Source organism: Salmo trutta, chromosome 36 (genome assembly GCF_901001165.1).
Source record: "Salmo trutta chromosome 36, fSalTru1.1, whole genome shotgun sequence".
Taxonomy (NCBI): domain Eukaryota; kingdom Metazoa; phylum Chordata; class Actinopteri; order Salmoniformes; family Salmonidae; genus Salmo; species Salmo trutta.
In genome coordinates this window covers 31,252,612-31,270,592 of record NC_042992.1, presented here as the reverse complement: position 1 = coordinate 31,270,592, position 17,981 = coordinate 31,252,612, and the positions used below count along the sequence as shown (strand labels likewise).

The 17,981-nt window shown below is 42.8% G+C and overlaps 2 protein-coding genes across 4 annotated transcripts; one reads left to right on the top strand and one right to left on the bottom strand.

Moving 5' to 3' along the window:
* Positions 1-875: 875 nt before the first annotated feature.
* On the top strand, positions 876-8,821 carry LOC115175869 (tumor necrosis factor alpha-induced protein 8-like protein 2). Its single transcript, XM_029735455.1, has 3 exons — positions 876-1,055; positions 6,225-6,549; positions 6,858-8,821. Exons 2-3 carry the CDS (start codon positions 6,232-6,234, stop codon positions 7,098-7,100), a joined length of 561 nt encoding a protein of 186 aa, XP_029591315.1. The 5' UTR covers positions 876-1,055; positions 6,225-6,231; the 3' UTR covers positions 7,101-8,821.
* LOC115175870 (ras-associated and pleckstrin homology domains-containing protein 1-like) lies at positions 5,326-17,649 on the bottom strand. Of its 3 annotated transcripts, XM_029735456.1 has the most exons (12): positions 15,947-16,068; positions 15,736-15,822; positions 15,545-15,643; positions 14,498-14,596; positions 14,326-14,387; positions 14,166-14,192; positions 13,820-14,050; positions 13,548-13,595; positions 13,059-13,123; positions 9,299-9,606; positions 9,103-9,192; positions 5,326-5,545 (listed from the first exon to the last, which is right to left on the bottom strand). In XM_029735456.1, exons 4-10 carry the CDS (start codon positions 14,535-14,537, stop codon positions 9,600-9,602), a joined length of 480 nt encoding a protein of 159 aa, XP_029591316.1. In that variant the 5' UTR covers positions 14,538-14,596; positions 15,545-15,643; positions 15,736-15,822; positions 15,947-16,068; the 3' UTR covers positions 5,326-5,545; positions 9,103-9,192; positions 9,299-9,599. The 3 variants fall into 3 exon arrangements, 2 of the variants coding, with proteins under 2 accessions (XP_029591316.1, XP_029591317.1); XM_029735457.1 differs by lacking the exons at positions 15,545-15,643; positions 15,736-15,822; positions 15,947-16,068 and adding an exon at positions 14,885-14,933; XR_003872116.1 differs by lacking the exons at positions 5,326-5,545; positions 9,103-9,192; positions 9,299-9,606; ... (5 more) ...; positions 14,498-14,596; positions 15,947-16,068 and adding exons at positions 16,229-16,316; positions 16,430-16,509; positions 16,627-16,689; ... (1 more) ...; positions 17,333-17,406; positions 17,612-17,649 and having other exon boundaries at positions 15,457-15,643; positions 15,736-15,807.
* Positions 17,650-17,981: the final 332 nt, after the last annotated feature.

The window sequence follows — 17,981 nt, the reverse complement described above, 5'->3', positions numbered from 1 at the left end:
GTGGAGCACAATTGGCCCAGTGTGGTCTGGATTAAGGTTTGGCTGGGGTAGGCTGTCATTGTAAATAAGAATTTGTTCTTAACTGACTTGCCTGGTTAAATAAAATAAATATAGTGAATGAAGATGGAAAATGCTTGCATTGCACTTCCTGTCTGTTGTCAAGGCACACGGTGTCATTGCATGCATATGGAACATACTTTATGCATATATAATCAACCTTTCTGCAAATGTACCAACTTTTGACAAAAGCTTTACTTTTTTTGGAGGGAGTATTCTGAATGTTTTCCAAACTTTTGCTTGCCAAAAAAAATACTTGATCTTGGAGGATTACTGTTTATGTTCAATTGAATCTAGTGGTTTAGGGCCTTTGTTGAAGTAATAGCATGCTGATACTCTAGCTCACGGTTTTGGGCCTGCCCCCCCCCCCCCCCCTGTGAAAAAGGCATCAGCTCAGAAAAAAAGAAAAAAAACTGTCCTAATGTGCTGTAGGGGTGTGTCTGAATAGTGTTACATTGCTTCCTCTCCTCACCTCTCTTCATTCATCCGCACTGATATGAGTGTTGTAGAAGTGAAAGCAAATAACAGAGATAGAACTAGACCAACTAGAGCTGCTTGACTCCAAGGGTTAACTGACACAACATAATGATGTTACCTCATCATGATCTGCTTCAATGTGTGGAGATACTGTAGCTTAATTATAACCTGTTCATTTAGCCAAATAATAGCTATGTCTAGTGAAATACCGCTCCCTTTAACAATGAGATGGTTACTGAATAGTTTTACAATGCAAATTGTCTTAAATTGTGTGTTCTGGTGAGCGCACATACACACACACACACAGAGAGAGAGAGAAAACACCACACCACTCTGGGGCGTGACAATAAAAATGTGTTATTTAAGGAAATGCATCTGAGGTAGGCAGAGACAAGGTGGTCGGTACAGCGAGAGGGCACTGTGATCATCCAACCCCTTTATGTGAATCCTCCTCTAGGAGACTTATCATCTGACTCAGGAGCACTGAGTCTATCTGGAGCCAAGGGTCCATAGGCACTCAGGTAAGCATTTCATAGCATTATAATTTCAGTGGAAGATGATGTGTGGCTAGTGAAGTTAGAGGCGGTTTTGTGAGCCAATGCTAACTAGCGTTAGCGCAATCACTGGAAGTCTACGGGTATCTGCTAGCACGCAGTGAGTGTATGTGTTGTTGTGCATACTTGTGTGTTTGTGTATAAGTATATGTTTGTCTGTGAGTCGGTGTACAGTGCAGCCGTGTGCCTTCAAATGAGCTCAGACATTTATGCCCCAAAACAGCATTATTTAAACTCCATAGCCTCAGTTTTATGTAAGACATTAACCATAATGTCAAACCTCTTTTTAAAGAGTGGGTGCTTGGCTACATTGCTAGAAGTGGAGAATGCATGGAAAATATGAGAAGGTCATATTTTTAGACCCATTGGATTAGCGACAATGACCACATCTGTGATTATCAGAGCCACTTAAAATCAAGACAAAGACAAAACCTTGTAGGAAAAAGAGTGATAATAGCTTTCTAGTAGCTTTAAAAGAACTCTGTGGGCAACTGTGTGTGTGTGTGTGTGTGTGTGTGTGTTGTGTGCGTGTGTATACGTTTGTGAGTTTGTACGTGTGCGCTCGTTCATGGGTTTGTTATGCTTATTCTAGTATATTACATTTGATTGCTCCACTTTAAAGTTACCCAATATCTTGAAAGGAAACAGATCATTATAGTATGCACCAATCTCCTCAAGCTCCTTGGGTCTCTTACAGATGTCGGATCTTCATTTGAGCCAGTTTGCTAGAGCAGGAAAATCTTCTTGCAGCAACAGGAAATGTGAATTATTATGTGGATTGTAATTAATGGACAATTTTGTAGGGGTTGATACTTGAACGGGGGAAATCAAGTCTGAAATTTCAAAGTGGAATTTCAAACCTCAAATACACTACACGTTTGAAATATCCTGAATTGCAGGGAAGTTATGCAACAGGGTGATCAAATTAAGATCATACATCTGTATCAAAACATCCTGTGTAAAGGGGTGGGGGATTGTGGCAGATATCAGAGTTAATCAGCCTTTGTAGGTCTGAATATGAACAAGAGATACAAGTTCAAGGGGATGAGTTGAAAATATGTACTTTGTGGAACTGTCCGTGAATAAATTTGGTGCAAAAGGATGAAGAAGAAAAAAAAGAAAATAGATAGTTTGTTCAGCTGTGACCTACAACTAAACTTAGGGGCTGAGTCATTGTGTAAAAGCTGAGTTAAACACATTCAATTTGAGGTTATCCAAACATTGACAATGCAACTGGGTGTCCATAGGCATGATCTCAGCTATGATCCCATTCAAGGCAATAGATACAGTATGTGTAGCAAATGAACAAGTTAGCATGCTACTGCCTTCTTGAGATCTGAAGTATGGTCTACCCATGTGCTTCTGGCTAACCCTATGCCTAAACCAATGACTTGTTGTTGAAAATCATTAGGCATCAGCCAATCAAGGCAACCAAATATCTCCCATGTCCAAGTCGAGCACAGGTCATGAATAATTAACTGGTTGTTGTTTTTGACATTACTTCACATTTGATTGCCCAATATATTTTGTGTAAGATTTGATTTTACCTTGAAACACTTGGAAACAAGTTTCTCCAGGACACCAACACAGAAGATCATGTTGCAAATTGAAATTGGCAGCCTATGTGTTAGTTTCTCAGACAGCTAACTATTAGCTCTGTTAGCTTTAGCTTACATTGACCCACCAGGAAATTCGACCTTCACTGTTTGAAGGAGTGTGTCATCTGAATGTGTTTGAGGCCAAGCCATTTTGAGGCTTGGGAAAGACAGTTACAGTATACAGGGCACTGGTAGCCAACTTCTTCTATTTCATTTCAATGTCTCCGTCTTATGACTGTTTCACACAGGAAGTCAGACACTTCCGTAAAAAGGTGTATCACATTTTGAAACAAAACAGCCAGACTTGTGACGTAAGTTAGCTTTCATGTAGGCTGTTTCAGGGAATCACACATGAGAAAGGTGTGCAAATGCAGTTAAACATTTTAACTGTTCCAAGTTTGAACCCTCTGTCATTATTGGGACAGTGACACATTTTTTGTTGTTTTGATGCTGTACTCCAGCACTTTGGATTTGAAATGATACAATGACTATGATGTTAAAGTGCAGACTGTCAGCTTTATTATTTGAGGGTTTTTCCATCCATATCGAGTGAACCGTTTAGAAATTACAGCGCTTTCTGTCCATAGTCCCCCCCCATTTTAAGTGACCAAAAGAATTGGGACAAATTTACTTATATGTGTATTAAAGTAGTCAGAAATGTAGTATTTGGTCCCATATTCCTAGCATGCAATGTTTAAATCAAACTTTTGCTGTTTGTTTTGGTTGTGTTTCAGATTAATTTGTGCCCAATAGAAAATGTAATGGTAAATATTGTATTGTGTCATTTTTTTATGAATATAATATGATTTTTAACACTTCTACATTAATATGGATGCTCCCATGATCCTGAATGAATCGTGAATAATGATGAGTGAGAAAGTTACAGATGAGCAAATACTGTATCATACCCCCAAGACATGCTAACCTCTCACCATTACAATAATGGGAGGATAGCATTTTTGGGGAGGTATGACATTTGTTCTTCAGTAACTTTCTCCTTCATCATTATTCACGATTCATTCAGGATTATCCGTAATCATGGTAGCGTACACATTAATGTAGAAGTGTTTAAAAAACATATTATATAAGTGACTCCAAAATTACACAATACATTATTTACCATTCATTTCTATTGGGTACAAAATAATCTGAAACACAACCAAAACAAACTGCAAATACATCCAACAAGTTTGTAGATTCATAAACTTGATGTAGTCATTGCGTGCTAGGAATATGGGACCAAATACTAAACTTTTGACTACTTTAATACACATATAACTGAATTTGTCCCAATACTTTTCGTTGCCTAAAATGGGGGCAGTATGTAAAGAAAATGCAGTAATTTCTAAACGGTTCACCCGATAAAGATGAAAATACCCTCATAGGCATTGTATCATTTCAAATCCAAACCGCTGGAGTAGAGAGCCAAAACGACAACAAAATGGGTCACTGTCCCAATAATTACGGTGGGCACTGTAAGTGATCAACATGTTAATGATAATAGAGTCACACCTGAGGTCCACATTGCTTATTTTATCAGGGTCTATTCAAATCAGAAGAGGGCAGAAATAAGTTGATACAGTCAGTATCTGTAACCTTTACCAGGCAAAAGAGGCAGATGCTGATGGGTGTGGAAAATGTACACTATGTGCAAACCCAGAAGCGTAACCATTAGCTATGCAAACTTGAAGGGATATGCATGTGAGTTCACAGTGTGATATCCCCACCTATCTGACATACTTCATTAACTCAAGTGTCTGGTTTTATCTTTGTTCAAGGTTTGTAACGTATGTGGTCAACATGAAAGTCCTAGCTATGGTTTATATAACCCACGTATGATTTGGTGATAATACACAGTCTGAATTCCCTCTCATTCTCACACAGATTATTGAAGTAACATGGAGCTGACTGGTTGCAAAGTGGGTCTTCATAATCCATGCAATTGGTTAATTACCCTTTCACCATAGACTATGTCAAACACACCTATGACAGAGTCAGTGCATTTTAGGTAAACTGGTAAACTATCTTAGACTTCCTCTACTGTACAAAGGTTTTTACCCTTCAGGGTATCAGAACCATTTAGCTCCAAAGGCTGGGTGATGTGACATGCTTATCATACTTCCTGTTGGTATCCGAGCAACCATGCAGAGTCATGGAGTGTTCCATTGAAAACATCCCCCAAGGAATAGAAGATCAAACAGATTACATCACATTTACTTATTGAGGAGACACCCGTTTCCAGGAGCAATTAGATAATTGTTTGCACTTTTATCCAGTTGTGCCACTGGACCTTGAGTGAAGCGATGTTAACCCCTGCAATAACAGGTCATACACAGTCCTACAATTACAGTACTTAATGTACTGTGCAATGCTACATGATGAGCTATTCAGAAGATCATAGAGAGAATATGTCATCAGGAACAAGGTCATATGCCCAAATTATGGACATTTGCGCTTAGTTTATTTTATCCTGGAACTGCTCCTTTGTTTAAGTCGACATAATACTATACTGAACAAAATAATAAAACTCAACATGCAACAATTTCAAAGGTTTTGCTGAGTTACAGTTCATATAAGGAAATCAGTCACTTGAAATAAATTCATTAGGCCCTAATCTATGTATTTCACATGACTGGGCAGGGGAGCAACCACTTGGGAGCCAGACCCACCCACTGAGGAGCCAGGGCCAGCCAATTTCCCCACAAAAGATATTTATTACAGACAGAAATGCTCCACAGTTTCCTCAGATGTCCTAGTGGCTGGTCCCGCAGGTGAAGTAGCTGGATGTGGGGGTCCTGGGCTGGCGTGGTTACATGTGGTTTGCGGTTGTGAGGCCGGTTGGATGTACTGCCAAATTCTCTAAAACGACATTGGAGGCAGCTTAAGGAAGAGAAATGAACATTCAATTCTCTGGCTACAGCTCTGGTGGACATTCCTGCAGTCAGCATGCCAATTGCACAGTCCCTCAAAACTTGAGACATCTGTGGCATTGTGTTGTGTGACAAAACTGCACATTTTAGAGTGGCATTTTATTGTCCCCAGCACAAAGTGCACCTGTGTAATGATCATGCTGTTTAATCAGCTTCTTGCTATGCCATACCTGTCAGGTGGATGGACAGCTTGGCAAATGAGAAATGCTCACTAGCAGGGATGTAAACACATTTTTGAGTGAAATATGCTTTTTGTGCCTTTACATGTTGAGTTTATATTTTTGTTCAGTATATATAGGGTGTAATATTGGGCCATTAACTCAAAATGTAATACATTTCAACTGTATATCTGACATGGTACAGCTGTCTTTTTTAAAGACCATAACCATGAGTGTGAAGTGTATACTTTTGTTTTAAAGTAGATTTGTTTAAGACTACCAAGAATCACTCTGTGTGACCCTGATTTAGCCCACCGCAGTAAAAGTATAACGGTAATTTGACAGAGAAAACCAGCGTACATCAGTAAACTAACATGGCTGGGACCAGACAATCAGATATTTCACTTAACCCATTTATTCTGTCTCATCAAATCTCTAATTCCTTCCCAGAGTCAAAATGGAGTCCTTCAGCTCTAAGCACATGGCCATGAAGGCCCAGAAGAAAATCCTCAGCCACATGGCCAGCAAATCCATGGTGCAGATGTTAATTGACGACACCAGCAGCGAAATCCTGGACGAGCTCTACCGCATCTCCAAGGAACACTCTGGAAACCGCACAGAGGCCCAGAAGGTGGTCAAGGACCTGGTAAAGGTGGTGGTAAAGGTGGGGGTTCTTTTTCGGCACAACCGCTTCAGTAAAGAGGAGCTCAGCTTGGCTCAGGACTTCAAGAAGAAGCTGCACCAGGGGGTCATGACGGCAATCAGCTTCCAGGAGGTAACTTTACATCAGAACTCTTCAAAGCCTTAGTTGAACTCTGCATGAAGGCCCAACCTAAAGCATGCGTGATAGAACTGACATCTCCCTACAGTCATTGATTATACCTACTAAAATGTCAAACTATCTGGACAAAATCCCAAGGGGACTTTAATAGGAAACAACAATGCCCCACTTACAATAGTCTCTATCCTATAGCAAATACCATAAACTAGCACCTTAAATGGTGATTACAGCTGTTCTAAGAACTGTGTTGTAATTACTACTGTGCTGTCACTAATATTTTATTTGCCATCCCTCTGGCCCAGGTGGAGTTCACATTTGATAAGGCTGTCATGACGGAGCTTTTGACAGATTGTAGGGACATCTTGCTGAAGCTCGTGGAGAAACACCTAACACTCAAATCCTTTGGACGCATTCGGCATGTCTTCAACCACTACTCTGACCCAGACCTACTGACCAACCTCTACACCCCCGGCGGCCCTCTCTGGCCTAATCTCACCAAGATCTGCAATGGCCTGAACAAACTGGTTGAGGAAGGCAAGCTTTGAGTGGGAATTACGAACAACGCTGGGAAAATGAGAAACTGTGGCAAGCCTATTAAAGAATTCTGAATTCAGTTTGCCCATGAAAATATCATTTTGGAAGCTTAATGGGGACATTGACTCAGTGTGAGTTGATGATGTGGATATTGATTTATGTTGGGATCTTTATGAGGACATGGAATCATCGCCCTTGCTTTACAACATAAGCCATCTGCATTAGGGCTGGGCGATATATTGTGTATTCATCATTATCACAATATGAATGTGATTGATATGCGTAGTCACATTTCACCATCTCAGGAAATTACCTCTACCTCTGCCTAAATGCATTTCAGTCGAATGCTGTTGGAGCGAAGTAAAGTTCATTCAAATATGACACATGAAAGAAAAAAAGCCAACATTTTTGCTAAAATCACCTGTGAAATCCTCCAAATAGTTTTTTATTTCTTTTTACGACTTCTTTGTCAGGACTCCCTGCTTTCAGCACGATAAGAATGCATCTGTGGTCTAATTTCAATTGATTAGTCCTCCTGTTTTAAGATATTTGCTCTTTTATTAGCTATTTTACGAGTGTGTTAAGATTACACGATGGGGTTGGGGGGCTAGCAGTGCAAACGTTTGTTTATAACATGTTGCGTACACAAGTTTGTAGTATTTCAGCAGTAGCACTTAGTGGATGTTGTGCAATGGGAGAAGAATGAAGCAATATTTAACCATGAACCATAACACTTTCCACAGGAGAAACAGAACTGCACACACAGCAAGTGAACCCTAACGATGTTCCCTACCCCTTTGCAAGCTATCTGTTTTCTATAACTGTCTTAGATGTACACAATTCGAAAGGGAATATCTGCAATTAAAGGACTTATGGGCCAAAATAGTGTGTATCTATCAGGCTTGAAGGCTTATTGTGAGTTATCTGTTTTGTTAAACTTCAGACTACAAAATGTTTGACAAAGAAGGAAACAGGAACCGTCAGAAAGACAGCACCCTCAGGCTTTCCCCGGAAAATGGCCTCAGGAAATGAGGTAAGCATGCATCACCTGCCTGCATTGTGAGACTAGATATGCAAACATTGATTAACGTGTCATTCCAGTTTCAGTACATGCCATTAATGCAACAGGTTATCCTATTCTTAGCCAAAACTGTGAAAAATGACAGGTATATGAAGCCATGCTGTCCTCTAGTGGGCTATAGTGAATATTGCACCTGGAGTTGGATTACTTACTGGCACTTGTAATTTACCATAATTCAAGTTGCTTCTTTCAAATCTGATGAATATACAATCTGTACTATCACATAGGCAACTGTATTAATATTATTGAAAGCTACAATAAAAGCCTTAAAAGAATCTGCTTCTTGTGAGGTGGGAATCTAACTCATCTTGTACCAGTTAGGACAGAATTATTCTTCCAACATCCATTAGACATGATCATCATTTCATCCCTGTTGTTTGAATCAGATCAGAGGCTTGTATCAAAACACAGATGACCAATGAACTCCATATGTATCCAAAATGTGCATAGGGGAGAGTGGGACAATTTGAGCCAAAAGGGTAAGTTGAGCTATCATGTTAGAGGTTTTATGATGCTTGTATCTAAACCGAAGTAAATCATTTAAGATTGTTTTATACATCAGTTGGGGTCTCTATAGGCTTCAATATGAGGTCCTAAATCTGGCTTGAAAGTAGCTGTTTGGGCTAATAAAATAAAAATATTTGCCTTGGGGTAAGTTGTGCCAATGTTGTGTTGAAAAATGTAAGGCATTATTGCTGGGATATGAGGTATCAACAGGGCCTGGCCTATGTTAAAAGTGCTTTTAAAAAGTACATATTGTTTGTTAGGCACAGAGAGACACAGAGAGACACAGAGAGACACAGAGGAGAGACACAGAGAGACACAGAGAGACACAGAGAGACACAGAGAGACACAGAGAGACACAGAGAGACACAGAGAGACACAGAGAGACACAGAGAGACACAGAGAGACACAGAGAGAGAGAAATGTACCTTAATGAGGAGGTAGAAGTTCCAGGCTGCTACAGGAGGGTAAATCCTCATTGTGACTTCCAGGAGCAGATAAAGGAAGCTACCAGGCCTCTGGAGAATGAACAGAGGACATGAGTGAGTGTCTACAGATCTGATATGACAACAGTGTGTATAGCATAGATAAACAACAGGATGTTCCATTCTTAGGGCCACTTACAGAAGTAGGAAGATATGTTTTTCCTTCTAGAAGGATTAGTAGAACGAATTCATAAAAAACACCTGCGAAGTTGATACGGTGGATCTGAAGTCAAACAAATAGGATAATTACATAATCTTCATTGACAAGCATTTTAGAAAGTCCCATTGAGTAGATGTTAGATGAGAAGACTGTGCCTGCAGCTACCGATCAAGCTTGCACTTAGACATACTCCTACAAGAACCATCTCCTGCTCAGGTCGCTCCGTTTGCTGGCTCATTAATGAAGTTCCCCAAGAGGTCGTACGCCTGCTGAAACAGCCTCACATCCTGAAAACAAAACAATCATAAAATTCCTTACAATTTTATCATAAACTCAAAGATTCAGGTTTGTAATTCAGAGGACCTCTGATTGTATGACGTTGAAACTTTTCAACTAAACCCTAGGAATCACTGCCTAAAGGTGACCCACCGTGCAAAAACAGGTTGAATCAACGTTGTTTCCATGTCACATCAATAAAAAATGTAAATGTGATGATGTTCAATCAATGTGGAAAACTGATTGGATTTGAAAGAAGTCATCAACGTAAGGGAATTTTGTCTTTTCTGTAACGGCCGTCGTACGTAATAGACCAAGGCGCAGCGGGTTGAGTGCTCATCTTAACTTTATTTAGAACACTTAACGAAACAAGAAAACGATCGAACGAACAGTATTGCAGGCTACACACACAGCTATGCAACAACAACTTCTCACAAACCACAGGTGAAAAAAGGGCTACCTAAGTATGACTCCCAATCAGAAACAACGATGTACAGCTTTTCCTGATTGAGAGCCATACCAGGCCAACAAAGAAATTAACAACATAGAAAACCATAGAAATACAAAACAAGAACATTACCCAAACACATAAAACATACACCCCTCTTACATAAATACATATCCCAATAAACCCCGAACCACATAAAAAAATACCCCCTGCCACGTCCTGACCAAACTACAATAACCAATAACCCCTTATACTGGTCAGGACGTGACAGTACCCCCCCCCCCCCCCCTCCCAAAGGTGCAGACCCTGGATGCACCTCACAAAAAATAAACACAAAAATAAACCCCCCAAACTAAAGGGAGGGAAGGGAGGGTGGCTGCCGTCACCGACGGTTCCCGTGCTACACCCCCCCCACCTCCCAATCCTCCTACTGTGGAGGTGGCTCAGGCTCTGGCCTTAGTCCCCCACCTAACCTGTCCACCCCCGCTGAATACCTCGGGCTGAAGCGCGTCGCTGTAGACCTCGGGCTGAAGCGCTTCGCTGTATACCTCGGGCAGAAGGGCGACTCTGGGAGCTCCGGACTGTAGGGCGACTCTGGCTGCGACGGTTCCGGACCGTAGGGCGATTCTGGCTGCGACGGTTCCGGACCGTAGGGCGACTCTGGCTGCGACGGTTACGGACCGTAGGGCGACTCTGGCTGCGACGGTTACGGACCGTAGGGCGACTCTGGCTGCGACGGTTACGGACTGTAGGGCGACTCTGGCTGCGACGGTTACGGACTGTAGGGCGACTCTGGCTGCGACGGTTACGGACTGTAGGGCGACTCTGGCTGCGACGGTTACGGACTGTAGGGCGACTCTGGCTGCGACGGTTACGGACTGTAGGGCGACTCTGGCTGCGACGGTTACGGACTGTAGGGCGACTCTGGCTGCGACGGTTACGGACTGTAGGGCGACTCACTCGGTTCCGGACTGTGGGCCGTCTCTCTCGGTTCCGGACTGTGGGCCATCTCTAGACGGGAAACTGTCGCCGGACATTCTGGACGGGGCACTGTCGCCGGACACTCTGGACGAGGCACTGTTTCCGGACACTCTGGACGGGGCACTATTGCCGGAAGCTCTGGACGGGGTACTGTCGTCGGAAGCTCTGGACGGGGTACTGTCGCCGGAAGCTCTGGACGGGGTACTGTCGTCGGAAGCTCTGGACGGGGTACTGTCGTCGGAAGCTCTGGACGGGGTACTGTCGTCGGAAGCTCTGGACGGGGTACTGTCGTCGGAAGCTCTGGACGGGGACTGCGCACTGAAAGCCTGATGCGTGGGGCTGGTAGTGGAGGTAACAGACTGGAGATACGCACCCCAAGGCTAGTGCGAGGAGCAGGAACAGGACGAGTTGGACTGGGCTGACGCACTGGAGGCCTGGTGCGTGGGGCTGGTACTGGAGTTGCCAGACTGGATACACGCACCTCAGGGCTAGTGCAAGGAGCAGGAGTAGGACGAGCTGGACTGGGCTGATGCACTGGAGGCCTGGTGCGTGGGGCTGGTACTGGAGATGCCAGACTGGATACACGCACCCCAAGGCTAGTGCGAGGAGCAGGAACAGGACGAGTTGGACTGGGCTGACGCACAGGAAGCCTGGTGCGTGGGGCTGGTTTTGGATATGCCAGACTGGATACACGCAACTCAGGGCTGGTGCTAGGAGCGGGAACAGGATACACTGGGCCGTGAAGGCGCACTGGCGGTCTCGAGCACAGTACTGGCACCACCCTTACTGGCTGGATGCCCGCTTCCCCCTGGCAAATGCGGGGCGCTGGCAACCGCGCACACCGGCCTGTGAATGCTCGGCCTCGACGCCGTGCGCATCACCCCATAGCACGGGGCCTGACCAGTAACATGCTGCCTCCGGTAAGCAAGGGGAGTTGGCTTGGGGCTTAACCCTGGCCCAACCAAACTACCAGTGTGCCCCCCCCCAAAAAAAATATTGGGGTTGCCTCACAGGCTTAAATGCCAATCGTGTACCAATATAACAGTCCCGGTCTTCGCTCCACTTTCGCCGTTCCTCCCTCGCTGTCTCCACCTGTCTCCATGGCAGGGTCTTGTCCCCTGCCATTACCTCCTCCCATGTCCAAGATGTCCTCCACTCCCTTCTCTCCCTGGCCCAGGATCCTTCCTCCTCCTGGGCCCGCTGCTTGGTCCGTTGGTGGTGGGAAGTTCTGTAACGGCCGTCGTACGTAATGGACCAAGGCGCAGCGGGTTGAGTGGTCATCTTAACTTTATTTAGAACACTTAACGAAACAAAACAAGAAAACAATCGAACGATCAGTATTGCAGGCTACACACACAGCTATGCAACAACAACTTCCCACAAACCACAGGTGAAAAAAAGGGCTACCTAAGTATGACTCCCAATCAGAAACAACGATGTACAGCTGTTCCTGATTGAGAGCCATACCAGGCCAACAAAGAAATACACAACATAGAAAACCATAGAAATACAAAACAAGAACATTACCCAAACACCCGGGAACACATAAAACAAACACCCCTCTTACATAAATACATATCCCAATAAACCCCGAACCACATAAAACAAATACCCCCTGCCACGTCCTGACCAAACTACAATAACCAATAACCCCTTATACTGGTCAGGACGTGACATTTTCACCCAACTTTTAACCTAAATCCAATTTACGTAAATTTTTGGGTGGGATTTCACATTGAATTCACATTAGTTGACAACTCAACCAAATGTAAATCAAAACCAGACATTGAAATGACACCTGTGCCCAGTGGGAACTATATATCTGGTCTGATGAACTAGAATTATGAAATTGGTTAGCTGCTGGTTGAGCTCGGACAGTCCGCTCAACACCATCCTCCCAGCGTGTGTGAGGTAATTGAGGGAGGTACTGTCTGCGGATGTCAGAGTCTGTGAAAACAAGTCAGTACATTTACAAATAATCCAGAAATGTTCATCAAGTGAAATACAAAAGGTGCTAAATTCACACTTTCTCACCTCCACGTCGGATACCGGCTAGCCTCAGAGAGAAGTTGGTTTACCCTTGGTTTGCAAAGTAACCCCTGTAAATAGAAATTTTTAAAAATAAATGTTCAACCTAAGAAGTTAAAACATACATCAGTGCCATGAAATTAAGAAATACTTTTATGTTAGCCTATGTTATAACTGCAGGATTCAGAAAGACCATACCAATGTATGATCTAATTTGATCACTCTTTTGTTGCTGAGAATTGTTCTGCATGGAAGGAAATGCAAACTTGTAGTATATTGGAGTTTTAAAAAGGCTTTTCAAGTTTGTAATTTCCACTTTGAAATGTCAGACACGATTTGCCCTAACGAAAAATGTATTCTGTTGCTGCAGGATTTTTTTCCTGCTGTAGCAAACTGGCTCAAATTACGATACTACATCTGTATAACTACGATATTGGGCTGATTATTTCAAAACAAATGTTTTTACTATAAATGAACACATGAAAGTGAACTCACCGCCACTGCAACATTATTTTGCTCCTCCACAAACTCCCCCTCAAACTCCTAAAACAGACATCACATTAACTTCAACTCTACTAAACGGCATTTCACCTGCAACATCAACTGAAGCAGACAAAACATTCAGCGACATCATGACAATACTTTCATCTTGACCTAACAACTTGACCCTTGACAGACAATACAAACCTGTCGATACCAAAATAATGACACCTGTACACACAAGTACAAATGAAAAAAAGGGTTATTGACTGTAGAAAGACTTTTACCTGAGGAGTGCTGTCAGGGGCCTGGTCCTGGTCCTGGGTGGAGTGGTAAGGTGGAGGCGGACTGGGAGGGGAATAAGAAGGGAAAAGGGGAGGCGGAGGGGGTGGCAGAGAATCATTGGGGAAGGAAGGCTCATGAGGGGTGGTGATGATGTCAGAGGTGGAGAGTTGATATGCCGTCATCTCATCCCCCCTCTCCTGGAACCGCTCCACCGTGGTGGAGATATCCACCTGCTGTTTAACACAACATGTGACACTGCAAGCCCAACACTGAAAACCACCATATTGAGAGCCCCTCAACCAAACTCTGAAATAAACCTGGGCGTCCTCATAATAGGTGAACTCTGACCTGCTCTTGACAAGGCCATGGATCCTTCTACCAAGGAAATAAAAATGAGGCAAGAGATTAGAATGTATCATTTCATTTTCTGTCAACATGTATTTATTCAAATAGGTAAATGGACATTTGCCACTTTTGTGAAATGAAAGTGAGAAATGCTTGACTGCACCTCAATACCAGTCACCTCCTTGTTGTTGAAGACCACCTGGACGAGACCCTTTAAAAGAGACACTGGGAAACATTACATTTCAAGCAGGAAATATAAGTAGACCTACAGTTTGTGCATCATTTGACACAAATCAGGTGCATTTGAGAGGAAAGATCAGTTGAGAATCTCTCACCCATGGGTCCAGGACGTTTTCCTGGATGACTCTGCTCCATCACAGCTGTTTCTCCACTCCCCTCACAATGCACAGGTGATGCATGTCCTCTTCATTTTGCTATAAAGACAAAATTGCCTTCAGACTCCAGACCTCTCTATATGTTAGCTGTAGATGTTCATATCATTTGGCAGCCGATTTCAGTATAATCCCTGGCAGTGATATAGAGCCCACATGGTGTTTGTACGACAAGTTTCCCCCTAGGTTTCAATTAGGGCCAGACATACAAAAGAAAACCCAGAGACAATTGGGAGTTCAAATACAGATGTGTTTAGAAATGTTAAGAATATGTCTGAAGTACCAGCACTCGTCCATAATGGATCTTCCAGTAATGAAAATTAAACCAACCCCAGTTACCAACCAGCTGCAACTTCTCGTAAGGAAAAGGAGTCTTCACTATTTGGCTGCAAAACAAATACATCACCTAATTTTAGAGATTGCTCTGTGATTAATTAGACACAAAATTGTGGCGATAGAGGACATGTTAATGTGTACTATTACTAATCATCTATGACGGTCTAATAATGTGATTGGCTATGTAAAAATATGTTGAAGATAAATACACAACGCAGAGGATGAGAGGACTAGAATTAACGATCAATGGAAATAGTTGTTTTTCAGTTCAACATCTGTTTAGAATATGTTAGAATATATTAGGAATGTCAGTCCTGAACTCATAGCTATGTGTGCTATGTTTTCATTGGTCTGAATCTGGAGCAGGATACTTGTTATTTGGCCATTGGTCCAGTTGTACTGCAAGGACTTCTAATTGGTCAGCCTCAGGCTAGGGTGGGGGGTTATAAATTACATCCTGTTTCTTTGTTCTGTGGAGAGAATCACTGAAGAGAATCACTGGGGAGAATCACTGAGGACAGGGGAGCATGAACATCTACCATCTACCTCCCCACATCATTCGTCCTCTTTGAATAAGAATAAACCTGTTTTCCTCCCCTTTATTTGCTTTGGGGTCTGTGTTACTGAAGAGTAACATCAACTGCTAACAGCTACCTGTGAATGGCAATCTGAAGGTGCTGACAATTCGTCAAGCACTAGCCTCCCAGCTTCAGTAAGGTGAAGGGTAGGCTCCTCCATAACCAATTTGGAAGTCTGTGGAAAGAAAAGGGAAAAAGGTACAGCCATCAATCTAAGTAAATTCTCCCTATAACAGATGAGCTTTGGTTAATAATGTGTTTGGTTACCTGTGTGTTTAACACTGCAAGTTCTGTTACTAGCATTCTCCCAGCAAGGGTGAGGTAGTAGACTGGTTTGGCCTTGGAGGAGGCAGGCTATGAAGGCAAGGGAATATGTTCACAGACATTTTCATTATGTTGTTGTATAGAAAACTAGTGACTTGATGTTAATGTTTAATATCCTCTAAAGACTAAAGAGTATCAGAATGGATAGACTCACGGAGATAGGAACACACAAGGGTCCAGACCAAGGGATTAAAGCCAGACAGGTCCACTGCCCAAAATCCTCATCCACATACCAAGGAACAAGACACGATCAAATTAAGAGTCCGTTTGAATGATAGACAGGTAGCCTACAGTATAGGACTGACAGACTGGTATAGGGAGGATTGCATGAGGAGGCCACTGCATGATAGATTCTAAGACAATCGGCAGTTGAACTACACATGCCTGTGTTCAAAGGGTAAGGAAACATCTGAGGTACCTGCATATGAATGACTACCTGTTCATTTTGAGCGGACAGTTCCTCCCATACCATCCTCCTAGCAGGAGTGAAACAGATAATAAACGGGCTGCTCCACTGTGAAAATCTGAGAAAATGAGGGAACGGCTTTAAAGACATCAAAGTATTCTACTAGTGGACACTGAAGGTAATCATCCCTATTAGATCAGATTAGTATTAGTTAATCATCTGAATGGTTACCTGTGTGTTTAGCACTGCCAGCTCTCTCACCAGCATCCTCCCAGCGTGGGAAGGTTATAAATTGGCTGCAGTTTGACAGGCTAAGAAAAAGGGAATATGTTTACAGAAATGCATTTCCATACGATTATTTTAGAAAATGTTATGTTTATGTTTAAGTCCCCCTAAAGACCAGAGAGTATCAGAATGGATGGACTTACAACGTTTGAAACCCACGGAGGTCCAGACCAAGAGATTAAAGCCAGACAGGGCTGCTGCTGAACCTCCTCATTCACATGATAATGAACAAGACAGGATCAATTTAAGAGTCAGTTTGAATGATAGACTGGTACTGTTTAGGAGTAAAATATTGGCATAGGGAAGATTGCAAGAGGAGGCCGCTGCAATGAAATTAGTTGAAATACACAGGTCTGAGTTATAAATGTTAAGAACATGTCTGAAGTACCTGCAGGTGAATGTCTACCTCTTCAAGCTGAGAGGACAGTTCATCCCATACCATCGTGCCAGCACGAGAGATGAAAAGGTGCTGCTCAATTGTGCAAATCTGTAAGAAAATGAGGGAACAGTTTTAAGGGCATCAAAGTATCCCACTGCCATAGTGGATACTGAAGGTAATCCTGCCAATTAGATAGAACCCACAGAGGTCCAGACCAAGGGATTAAAGCCAAGGCAGGATTAAATGAGGAGTCAGTTTGAATGATAGACAGGTAGCCTATAGGACTGACAGACTGCTATAGGGAGGATCGCACGACGAGGCCACTGCATGATAGATTCTAAGACAATTGGCAGTTGAACTACATGTCTGTGTTCAAAGGGTAAGGAAACATCCGAGGTACCTGCATATGAATATCTGTTTTAAGACCAGAGAGAAGACCAGAGAGTATCAGTATCGATGGATTTACAGACCTGGGAACCCACAGAGGTCCAGACCAAGGGATTAAAGCCAGACAGGGCCGGTGCCCAACCTCCTCATCCACATACTAAGGGAAAAAATCAGGATCAATTTACGAGTCAGTAAAATGACAGTTTGAATGACAGATTGTTATTGAACCAATCCTGCTAATGAAGCAGTGTTGTTATAGCCTGGGTGCCAGTCTGTTTCAGCTCTCTGCCCATTCCTTATGGGATTGTGATGCAAGAGAGCAGAAAGACTGTCACCCAGGCTATTGATAAGTCCATTCTTACCTGAACAAGGACTGGGTCCTCCTGGTCCTGGGTGGGCTCATTATCTTTATGAATAAACAATAGAGGATCTCTAAGTTTAAGAACTACCAGCTACAAGACACCAGACATTTGTCCATGTAGTTAGGCTGATCATATATTTTACTTGTGTTTTATATTGTATGACATCAAATGTATTTATGTGTCTGCATAATATACCAACATGTTCAATTAAACCTAAAGCAAAGGTTTGGTTTCAAACGAGCATGTTTGTTTGTTGTTGTTAATAGTGGAATACCATAGCATTTAAGGCTACACTGTAAACATATCAAATATCCTCTGGCCTTTGCTAGTCATCATCATTCTGCATCCAAAATTACACCCTCTTCCCTAT

Bases quoted from the DNA above. Each gene is read 5' to 3' on its own strand.
- LOC115175869 (XM_029735455.1), top strand. From the start codon at position 6,232: ATGGAGTCCTTCAGCTCTAAGCACATGGCCATGAAGGCCCAGAAGAAA. The intron at 6,550-6,857 runs GTAACTTTACAT...CCTCTGGCCCAG, and splicing joins CGGCAATCAGCTTCCAGGAG to GTGGAGTTCACATTTGATAA.
- LOC115175870 (XM_029735456.1), bottom strand. From the start codon at position 14,537: ATGGAGCAGAGTCATCCAGGAAAACGTCCTGGACCCATGG. The intron at 14,193-14,325 runs GTGCAGTCAAGC...TTTCCTTGGTAG, and splicing joins AGGAGGTGACTGGTATTGAG to AAGGATCCATGGCCTTGTCA. The intron at 13,596-13,819 runs GTAAAAGTCTTT...TGTCTGTTTTAG, and splicing joins CCCCTGACAGCACTCCTCAG to GAGTTTGAGGGGGAGTTTGT.